This window comes from Gopherus evgoodei, chromosome 5 (genome assembly GCF_007399415.2).
Source record: "Gopherus evgoodei ecotype Sinaloan lineage chromosome 5, rGopEvg1_v1.p, whole genome shotgun sequence".
Taxonomy (NCBI): Eukaryota; Metazoa; Chordata; order Testudines; family Testudinidae; genus Gopherus; species Gopherus evgoodei.
Window position 1 is genome coordinate 19,850,339 of NC_044326.1, and position 12,156 is coordinate 19,862,494.

At 40.8% G+C, this 12,156-nt stretch overlaps 1 protein-coding gene across 2 annotated transcripts in view; it reads left to right on the forward strand.

Annotated features, from left to right (window-relative positions):
• The window catches only part of CFAP99 (cilia and flagella associated protein 99), a 92,631-nt gene that overhangs the window by 17,885 nt on the left and 62,590 nt on the right, over positions 1-12,156 (forward strand). For both annotated transcript variants that reach the window (XM_030565192.1, XM_030565191.1), the window contains 2 exons: positions 5,954-6,098; positions 10,225-10,319. In XM_030565192.1, the coding sequence (XP_030421052.1) occupies positions 5,954-6,098; positions 10,225-10,319 (240 nt within the window). The remainder of the gene's footprint in view (positions 1-5,953; positions 6,099-10,224; positions 10,320-12,156) is intronic.

Below are 12,156 nucleotides of genomic sequence, written 5' to 3' on the forward strand. Positions count from 1 at the left end.
GGAACTTCACAGCACCATTTTTATAAACTGATTTTTCAGATTAGAACTATACTTTAAAGCCCTACCATTTATTTGTCCTCACTTTCAAGGCCCTGTGTTGTGATGAGCATAATTATATTTCAGGAGGTGTTTGGCATGGCTCTTTTCCAAAGCCCAGCAATGCCACTCTTGAACTTGATGGTAGTCACTGCAGAAGAATAGGAGTCACACTTTCACTCTGCTGTCAGAGACAGACTACTGGATGAGGTGGACCACTAGTCTAATGCAGCGTAGCAATTCCCCTGTTCCCACCCCTCAAGGCAGGCATTAACAATGCTGCTTACAAGTGGAGAACTGACAGAGAAGCCATTTTGAAGAATAGCTCATAGAGCCTTAGACATTAGAACATGCTTATTGAGAGAGTGAGAGCACATTGGCCCTCTCTCAATAAGATTATCCCTTTCTCTTTTTAAAAGTTACCATGAGATCTTTAACTTCTACAAACACATCTTTGAAAAACAGGCAGCAGAAGCCTCGATTTAACATCTCATTGAAAGGCAGTCTGCCACCACAGTTCCAATAGCTCCCAATGATTTACAGTGCCAGCTCTGGTATGAGCCCATGTCCTAATAATAATTGGACTTGCACACATTATTTTGTACCAACAGAGTCATATTGACACTTAAAAATGACCAATTATCTCCATAAACAAGGAGCATTACCACTGAGAAGGAGAAATCAAAATCTGGACTATATCTTTTCAGAAGATGCATTTAGCTTTGTTTGCTTCTTGCTAGTATCTCTAAACCAAGGAAGCATTATTTCCCTGGCACTCTTCCCCAAATCAGTTGCCCTCCTTGTAATTTGTTTAATAGAAAATTGTACTGGGCATCAGACTATTACAATATTCCAAAGGTGGTTTAGAATGGAAATATTTTCAATATAATAAAATGCATTTAAAAGGTTGTTCAGCATGAAATTCATCTATGCAATTCACCACCACAGATCCCTCCATGCCACTTAAACCTTGCAGTGGGGTTGTGAGTGGGAAACACAGGTAGAGTGTCCATGCAAGGGGGCCTCTGAACCTTCTGTATATTGCACAAAGGGTTTCCAGGCAGGTGACTGTGATGGGTTGGACACCCCCCCATCTGGGATGCCACCTGCTGTACTGGGGTTTCACTGAACCTGCCTGCTCCACTAGCCTGGGCTCCCTCTCTCTGTTTTGCTGAATCAGGCTCTCCAGCCCCTGGTAGCACACACACACAGGTAGGGACGCACCAGCCGTAGAATCACCCAGAGTCTGCAGACCGCTCTCTATGGGAAGATTCAGCTAGGAAATTTTCCAGCACTCAAGTGCACACCCCCTTTAGGGAGTAAACCCAAAATAATATTGTCTTGTGCCGTATAGAAAGATCTGCACAGCGCAAGCTCATAAAAATTTACTCTCTCACAGTGTAGAGTGAGATATGCACAGCTTTTTGCTCCCCCCACCCACCACGTGTGAATTGCACAAGCTGGGTTTTGAAATAAACTAAAAACAAGTTTATTAACTATACAAGATATATTTTAAGTGATAAGGGATAGCAAACAGAGCAAAACAGATTACTGAACAAATAAAACAAAACATGCAAGCTATGCTTAATACACTCAAGAAACAGGTTACAAAATGTAAATTTCTCACCCCAACTGTTGTTTTAGACAAGTTGCAGAGTTTCTGTAGCTTAGAGTTCCAGTTATTTCTCTTTATAGACTAGACTCAACCCGTTCCTTTCCCTCAGCTCAGTTCCTTTGTCTCTTCAGGTACTTTCAGCTGTCTTTCTTCTTGGGCAGGAAGGCAATGGAGAAGAGTCCTGTTTACCTTACTCCCCAGCATTAAATAGAATTTACATAAGGCAGGAAACCTTTGTTTCCAGTGGAAAAGTACCAGCAGTGTCCAAAGTAGTACTTTTTAACCAGGTGACATTATCACGAAGATGAATCACGAAGGATGAATATAGGCAAAAAACACAGGAATGCAGAGGCAAGATTAGAAAAGCAAAGGCACAAAATGAACTCAAACTAGCTATGGGAATAAAGGGAAACAAGAAGACTTTTTATCAATACATTAGAAGCAAGAGGAAGACCAAGGACAGGGTAGGCCCACTGCTCAATGAGGAGGGGGTAACAGTAACGGGAGACGTGGAAATGGCAGAGATGCTTAATGACTTCTTTGTTTCGGTCTTCACTGAGAAGTCTGAAGGAATGTCTAGTATAGTGAATGCTTACAGGAAGAGGGTAGGTTTAGAAGAGAAAATAAGGAAAGAGCAAGTAAAAAATCACTTAGAAAAGTTAGATGCCTGCAAGTCACCAGGGCCTGACGAAATGCATCCTAGAATACTCAAGGAGTTAATAGAGGAGGTATCTGAGCCTCTAGCTATTATCTTTGGGAAATCATGGGAGACGGGGGAGATTCCAGAAGACTGGAAGGGGGCAAATATAGTGCCCATCTATAAAAAGGGAAATAAAAACAACCCAGGAAACTACAGACCAGTTAGTTTAACTTCTGTGCCAGGGAAGATAATGGAGCAGGTAATCAAAGAAATCATCTGCAAACACTTGGAAGGTGGTAAGGTGATAGGGAATAGCCAGCATGGATTTGTAAAGAACAAATCGTGTCAAACTAATCTGATAACGTTCTTTGATAGGATAACGAGCCTTGTGGATAAGGGAGAAGCGGTGGATGTGATATACCTAGACTTTAGTAAGGCATTTGATACAGTTTCGCATGATATTCTTATAGATAAGCTAGGAAAGTACAATTTAGATGGGGCTACTATAAGGTGGGTGCATAACTGGCTGGATAACCGTACTCAGAGAGTAGTTGTTAATGGCTCCCAATCCTGCTGGAAAGGTATAACAAGTGGGGTTCCGCAGGGGTCTGTTTTGGGACCGGTTCTGTTCAATATCTTCATCAACGATTTAGATGTTGGCATAGAAAGTACGCTTATTAACCTAACCAGATCAGCCACACCATCACTGGTTCATTCACCTGCACATCCACCAATGTAATATACGCCATCATATGCCAGCAATGCCCCTCTGCTATGTACATCGGCCAAACTGGACAGTCTCTACGGAAAAGGATAAATGGACACAAATCAGACATTAGGAATGGCAATATACAAAAACCTGTAGGAGAGCACTTCAACCTCCCTGGCCACACTATAGCAGACCTTAAGGTGGCCATCCTGCAGCAAAAAAACTTCAGGACCAGACTTCAAAGAGAAACTGCTGAGCTTCAGTTCATCTGCAAATTTGACACCATCAGCTCAGGATTGAACAAAGACTGTGAATGGCTTGCCAATTACAGAACCAGTTTCTCCTCTCTTGGTTTTCACACCTCAACTGCTAGAACAGGGCCTCATCCTCCCTGATTGAACTGACCTTGTTATCTCTAGCTCCTAACCAGATCAGCCACACCATCACTGGTTCATTCACCTGCACATCCACCAATGTAATATACGCCATCATATGCCAGCAATGCCCCTCTGCTATGTACATCGGCCAAACTGGACAGTCTCTACGGAAAAGGATAAATGGACACAAATCAGACATTAGGAATGGCAATATACAAAAACCTGTAAGAGAGCACTTCAACCTCCCTGGCCACACTATAGCAGACCTTAAGGTGGCCATCCTGCAGCAAAAAAACTTCAGGACCAGACTTCAAAGAGAAACTGCTGAGCTTCAGTTCATCTGCAAATTTGACACCATCAGCTCAGGATTGAACAAAGACTGTGAATGGCTTGCCAATTACAGAACCAGTTTCTCCTCTCTTGGTTTTCACACCTCAACTGCTAGAACAGGGCCTCATCCTCCCTGATTGAACTGACCTTGTTATCTCTAGCTTGCTTGCTAGCACACATATATATACCTGCCCCTGGATATTTCCATTACATGCATCTGAGGAAGTGGGTATTCACCCACGAAAGCTCATGCTCCAAAACGTCTGTTAGTCTATAAGGTGCCACAGGATTCTTTGCTGCTTTTACAGATCCAGACTAACACGGCTACCCTCTGATACTTATTAAGTTTGCGGATGATACCAAACTGGGAGGGATTGCAACTGCTCTGGAGGACAGGGTCAAAATTCAAAATGATCTGGACAAATTGGAGAAATGGTCTGAGGTAAACAGGATGAAGTTCAATAAAGATAAATGCAAAGTGCTCCACTTAGGAAGGAACAATCAGTTTCACACATACAGAATGGGAAGAGACTGTCTAGGAAGGAGTACGGCAGAAAGAGATCTAGGGGTCATAGTGGACCACAAGCTTAATATGAGTGAACAGTGTGATACTGTTGCAAAAAAAGCAAACATGATTCTGGGATGCATTAACAGGTGTGTTATAAACAAGACACGAGAAGTCATTCTTCTGCTTTACTCTGCGCTGGTTAGGCCTCAACTGGAGTATTGTGTCCAGTTCTGGGCACCGCATTTCAAGAAAGATGTGGAGAAATTGGAGAGGGTCCAGAGAAGAGCGACAAGAATGATTAAAGGTCTTGAGAACATGACCTATGAAGGAAGGCTGAAGGAATTGGGTTTATTTAGTTTGGAAAAGAGAAGACTGAGAGGGGACCTGATATCAGTTTTCAGGTATCTAAAAGGGTGTCATCAGGAGGAGGGAGAAAACTTGTTCACCTTAGCCTCCAATGATAGAACAAGAAGCAATGGGCTTAAACTGCAGCAAGGGAGATTTAGGTTGGACATTAGGAAAAAGTTCCTAACTGTCAGGGTAGTTAAACACTGGAATAGATTGCCTAGGGAAGTTGTGGAATCTCCATCGCTGGAGATATTTAAGAGTAGGTTAGATAAATGTCTATTAGGGATGGTCTAGACAGTATTTGGTCCTGCCATGAGGGCAGGGGACTGGACTCGATGACCTCTCGAGGTCCCTTCCAGTCCTAGAGTCTATGAGTCTATGAGTCTATGAGAATCACCTGACCTTGCAGTGTCAAAGCAACCATGAAACCAGGTTTATTTGCAATGTCCACAGGAAGGAACTCCTGGAAGATGAGGGGGATCCACATCTTCGAAGACCTGTTGTCTTTTTCCTAATCGCCCATTAAGGCTGATTGCTTACTATCTGGTGGGTGTGTCTGCAAGCATAACCACAGTTGTAATTGTAACATAGTCAATATTCCTAACTCCAGATACGGAAATGATACATGCATACAAATTGGATAATCACATTCAGTAAATCATAATCTTTCCAATGATATCTTACATGAGCCATCTTGCATAAAATATATTTTAGTTATGCCATATTCATATCATAAGCGTATTTCCATAAAGAATATGGAGCATCATATCACAGTGACTATGGAGACCAATGAGGTAATATGCACAGAATCTGCATTAACAAGGATCCTGGGTCTTGCACATGCAGAATGAATGGTATGGTGGCCTCTGGCCACTTTCTCCATCCTATAGGTTGAAGTAGCAACCTCAGAGGGGTACTTCCCAGGGCCCCTGCCCTGATTCTGGGCTTGATTTCACCTTCGCAGACTACACACGCTTTACCTGCATACAGCCACATTACTTGGCATCATGTAGGTAATATGAATTTCCCCCTGCAAGAGTAAAATCTCATTGGAGGTTCCCCATTCTATTGGGTGAGTTAGTCATTGATCATAGTTCAAAGATTATATTTTACATTACATTTACATTTTATTTGCATTAACTGTTGACTTTCACACATCATTTGAGGTTTTTTGATAAATGCATGTCAGCAGATTAACTGCAAGTCAAAGGTTTTTTTCTTTTAATTTTGCTTTACAGAGGCTATTAATTTCTTAGTTGTATGCATTTTTTAAATAATTATGCCTCCTCCACCTCAGTCAGTGCTGTTTGATGTAATAGTTTGTTCTCTGAATTCATTCATCCGTACTCATTATTTATTTATTTATTTATTTATTTTGGTATCCCTCTAGACCCTTAAGGTGACAGATGGAGCATTTGTGTTGGAGACTCTAGCTGGATGTATTGAATATAAACCTTTATTGGACATAGTAGTCAATGCATTTTTTGTTCGGGATGGGAAGCATTGCCTGTTTTCTGAGCGCAATCTCTATGTGGGTAGGTATTCTTTTACACTACATAATGTAGTATAACTATGGAACATTAGAGAGATGCATTATTTCAGTTGTTCAAGTGTTATGATTAGATTACATGTTAAGCATTATCATTTTGCTCAGTGCTGTACAAAATATAAAGACTTGGTCATTGACCAGTGATCCTAAAGGCCAAATCTGAAATTCTTTCTCAATCCAAACTCCCAGTGATGGGAGTTTTGCCTGAATAAGGACTGCAGAATTTGACTGAAAGTTAGTCCGATGGTACAGTTGACATACATGGTCCTGTCCATCACTACAAGAAAATAAAGTGTCCAGGTGGTGCAGATTTCACTTAAAAAATTTCTTCAGCAGCCTCTGTGCTGTCCCACTTTCGGGGTCTAGCACTTCTATCATCGCACTGCAGAATTGTATAGCATAGCCATGTCTGCTGAGAGAGGGGTCTTACAGGAGCACTCACATGCTAGGATGACCACCTGAGATCCTTTACCACTGACACAGACAGCTAAACAGAATTCTCTCTCTTCTGTGAGCTAGTTAGCCTATTTTATTATTAGGCCCAGATTTTTAAAGGTATTTACTAGGCATTGCTCCATTCAGCATTGTAATGCTTAACTGACTTAGACTACAATATGGTTTAAGTCACTTTTAAAAATGAGACTTAGGTTCCTAAGTCAATGAGAGGTTCTTGTAGTGTCCCAGTGCACAGTTTTCTTGACCTTTCAGGGGTTTAAGTATTTACTTTATGCTACCAAAACCACTACAGCACCGAGTTCAGCACCATCAAGAACATCAACACTGATCCTCTCCCAGAGGAACCTTCTTTGGCACTGAGGGCTTTCCTGGTATGGACCTTATCTCAGGCCCTACACCTTCAAAAATGCCCATGGTTCAATCAGCGCAGATAAAACCAGCGCTGTTGGCGCTGGCAGCATTGCCTCCCCAAAAAGAGTGGCATGTGTATGATAACTGTGAGGAGACTTCTTCAGAAAAAGTGGAGCAGTCAGCCATCAAGTATTATACCAGTGGTATGTCACCTGAGGATCAAACTAGGACTTTGTCTCTCCTCATGATGAACAAAAGCAATTTCAGGAGCTGATAGGGAGAATTACTAATACCCTTTAGTTACAGACTGAGGGGTCTGCACCATCTGATGCCCTTTTTGACATCATGGAATTGCAGACAAAAGACAAAGTCACTTTTCCTAATCTCCCAAGACTATTCAAGCCAGCAGAAGACATTTGGCTCTTTTCTGTGCCCTCACCACTAGTATCAAAAAGGGTGGATTGTATATATCCTATACCTTCAGAAGGCCAATTATCAATTAGCTGATTCCATGCTGATCTCAACAGCCCAGGAATTATCTAAAAGTAACAGAGCATCCGTGACTGCTCCCTTTACATAGAGAAGGATGTAGACTAGATTCCATTAGAAGAAAAGTTTACTTTTCCATGTCTGGGTTGCCAAGTGGCAAACTACTAACTCTCATGTTCAGATATAACTATGTGTTATGGGACTCCAATAACCCTATTCAGTACTCCTTATCAGATGAACCAAGGGAAGCGACAAAGTTTGGTCACTGAAGATAGATATACCCAGGACATGCTGAGGGCAGTTTATGACACTTCAGACTATTACCAGAGCTATGGCCACTGGCATTGCTCTAAGGAGATATTAATGGTCATCAGGCCTTGCTGCAGAGTCCCAAAAACTCATGGAAGAACTCCAGTTTGAGGCTTCAGCTCATTTTAGTAATAAAATGGATAAGATTCTGCAGAAATTAAAACCAAGAGCATTAAAGCCCAGTCTCTAGGTCTTTTCCAGTCCTCATTGCTTCAGAAAAGAAAATTCTTTATATGTTGTTTCAGTTCCACAGGCAGTATCCTTCTGTTCAGCAATAGCAGAGCACTCAATCCCAGAGAAGATACCAATCTTCTACCTTTTCCAGGATTGCTCCTGCAAAAAGTCCATGATACAGACTGCATATTGTCCTGCTGCTGGTGGCCATGCAACATTGTGGGCAAGACAGTTGAAAGCCACACACTTCTATCTGTGCAATTTGGATCACATCTCTTGACCTTCTAGGATGCCTGGTGCAAGTTCACTTTATATTGCTGGGTACTAGATACCATCAGAGGCAGTTACTCAATCACATTTTACACCAGACCTTCTCACTTCCATCTCCCTCTCACGAGAAACTTCTATGGGAGGAAATAAGATCCATTCACAAAGGGGACTATAGATGCGGTTCCTCTGTTGCACCAAGGGTAGGCATTTTACTCCAGATATTTCCTAATGCCCAGAAGAGAAACAATCTGAGACCCATCCTGGGCCTCAGAAACTTAAGCAAATTTATGAAAACCTTCAAGTTCAGGAAATGAATAGCTAAATGTGAACCTCAACAATCATGATTCAGATTCATTGTACATCCAAGAACATTTTAAATGATACCTAAATATCCACACTTCTCCATCATAAACAAAAGGCTTATGCTTCAGTGTCTGAAGCACACAAATTTTACCATTAAGCTGAGTATTGCTGTTATTGGATTGGCAGGACTGGTCCTGTCATAGACCTCCATTAATCAAAGGGAAGTGTGTGTAGGGGGGTATCCCTAAATATTTTCCCTTATCAACAAGTTGAGAGTCTAAAGGTCATTGGCTTAGATTTTTCTAAGCTGCTTGTCATGCTCCTGGCCAAGCTTCATTGACACTTAGATTATCAAAGCTGCTTATCATGGCTGTTGCTATATGTGAGTAGATTTATCTATATTCCACTAAGACCACATAAATGCGTTGCTATGCTGAAACGGAGGATTGAAACTCTATTACCATACACTGAGTTGCCTCCAGCACATTGGTAAGATGTACTAAGTTACCATGCTGTGGTATCTGAGATACTGCACTATGGGCAAATCAACTAAAACTTAGTATGTTCCTCAGGGTTATCACTGTGCTACAAGGGTTCCTTAGCTTCACAGGATCAGAGAAACACCATAGAAGCTTCTGCCAGTTCTGGGGACAACTCTACACTTCTCTGCCTCTTCCTTCATTGGCCCCTATTTGCTTAGGACGAGAACTGTGTGGGACTGCAATTTCACATGAAACAATATTTTTTGGGGGGAAAAATGTTTTGGATCAATTGAAATGTTACATTTAGATTTAAACTATTTTAAAAAATTTCTACCTAAAAGAATAAACTTCAAGATGAAAAGTTGTATTGAAATGACAAGTTGAAATGTCCCATTCTGAAAAAGTATAAATGGAATGCTTTGAGCTTATCAAAATGCTTTCCTTCCTTTTACAAGAGCAAAACTTAATTGAAAGCAATACATTCCCACAAAAAGTTTTGGTTCCAAAGGAACAGCATTTCCAACAGAAAAACATTCTGTCAGAAATTTTTTGACCAGTGGTACTTAGGACCCATTTGGTCCCTTTTCTCCCCAACACCTTGCCCTGGCTTAAGTTCTGTTCCTGCGAGGCATAGAACATCTTTAGGAGTTTTGCTTTAGCCCTACAGAGCTTCTTAACTTCCAAATATGCAAATTTTCTATTGTCTGAAGGCTATCCCGCTGCTATCCCCGGGTTTGTTTTGTATTTTTCTGTAGTTAAAAGACCAGATCTTCAGCCTGTGTAATTCCAGTGGAGCTATATTGATTTACACCAGCTGAGAATCTGGCACAAAATAGGAAATAACTATAGTATTTGAAAAAAGCAACAGAGAGTCCTGTGACACTTTAAGACTAACATATGTATTGGAGCATAAGCTTTTGTGAGTGAAGTGGGTATTCACCCATGAAAGCTTATGCTCCAATACATCTGTTAGTCTGAAAGGTGCCACAGGACTTTCTGTTGCTTTTACAGATCCAGACTAACACGGCTACCCCTCTGATACTATAATATCTGAGAGTCTACTGTGATAAGATAAACAGGGGTATCTTTTTAATTGCAGTCATTATATAGCCCAGTTATACAGACAAAAGTGAAAAAATATTTCAAAGTTATTAAAGTGCCAAAAGTGAGTCATATGATTTGGTTTCAGCCATGGTCAAAATCCAAAAGTGTAATGAATATAAATACTTTCTGTAGCACATTGTCCATTGTATTTTAAATATATATGTCTTTTGACAGTTATTTGCTATTTGGCCACTTTTCAACTGGAGGAGCTTGGTCTTCAGCAATTCAGCAGAATTGTCAAATCTCTGGACATTGCTAAAATGCATAAGGTAATGAAAGTAATTTCACTTTAGCAAAAATTTTAAGCTAATATCACACCGTGTTTTCATAATGTTTGATTAATAATTTTTGAATCTATAGTTCTTTGCTGTGATTTTAAAAACTGTGGGTACTGTTCTTCCTTCACTTACACTCTGAACTTTTCCACTTCTGAGTTAATTTAAATAAGACTATATGAATGTCTTTTGGTTAAATTATGGGAAATCAATATTCTCCTAGCACAAAACTGCTGCACTTCCAAAGTCATGCTCAGTTTATACTACATGTTCATGATTTCTTTCCATGTAACGCAATAAAAATTATACTACATGGATGTACCACAGGTAAGCTCTGATTGTCTAGATGTCTGAAGAGACATCCAAAACACTGAGGTTTTGGGCAATTGGCATTTCAGTTCATAAATAAATTTGGGTTTAGGGGAAAGCCAAATTTCAGATAACTGGGATTTATCTGTATAGTCTTTATACTTATTACCGTGCACACTCATTGTGATCGCATTGCCTTTCCAATGAGCATAGTTGTCATATAGTATAAGAGAAGGGAGCAGGCTAGGCTGGCTGCGTAGTGCTTGTAAAGGCCTTGGCATGGAGTGTTTCCATAAAGTCAGTTCAGACAGTAATGATGTAGTTCATTAATTGTTAGAGATAAGAACAGAGGAGAAGTGGCTAGGAAGATTATCAAAATCTGATGGGCAAATGACACTTTTGTTAAGAAGTTCTCCCAACCCCATGCCTCTTTGTAAAGATTCCTGGGGAAAAACAAGTGGTTTGGACACTTCTGGAGTTCATGTGGATATCAATAATATTTTACTTTGTACAACATCTGCTTTCTAATCCATACTAGTTACCGCTCAATGATTCCATTCTCTTACCTTGGATGGCTGGAGTGCCAATGTCACTGACACTACTTTGATCCACACCAGGGCCGGCTCCAGGCACCAGCGCAGGAAGCAGATGCATGGGGCGGCCAATGGAAAGGGACGGCACGTCCGGGTCTTCGGTGGCGGGTCCCTCAGTCTGGCCGCTGAATTGCTGCCGAAAAATGAAGCTGCGCGGCTTTTTTTTTTTTCTTCTTTGCCACTTGGGGTGGCAAAAAAGTTGGAGCCGGCCCTGATCCACACACATTTATTTTCTCCTTCCTTGCGTATAATATATCTATTCCATAAAGGAAGGTTTAGTATTAGGTCACCTTCCACACTGTTTCTTTTGGTACATGTTTTTTTTTCTACCTAAGTATCTTATCAGGCTGGCATCACTATACTATCTCGCTTTTCTCCTCTTGCATCAGAGAAGCTTTTTTGTCTCCAGAGCGATGCTAGATTATATGAATCCACCTGCAGCAGAGGATTTAGAAGCATTGGTCCCCCAGTAACAGGGACAAAAACAACAGAAGGCAGATTTGCAGCTGTAGCAACAGCATGAGGGTGGCAGACAGAATTCTGGGATACACTTTGAGGATGCTGACCTATAGACGACATGCTAAGATCTTCCTGTCCTGAGTTCATCTTGCCTTTCAGTTGAGATGCAAACTAATGTTTCATGTATATTACTTAAACAGATTTACTTCATCAAATGAAGATAAAAGATGTTTCTCCAGATCATGGGCCCAATTGTGTGACTCTTAATTATGCAAGTAATCCTTACTCATATCAGTAATCTTTTTGAAGTTTAGGGAACTACTTGAATAAGCTCTACTTGTGTGAGTAAGAATTGCAAGATGGGATCTGTATTTGTAAATGCTGATAAAATAGAGGAAGAACCCTCCCTTCATACCAGTATATGGCTGGGCATTTTGATTTAAGCAAAATAACTAGAAATACTAGACACA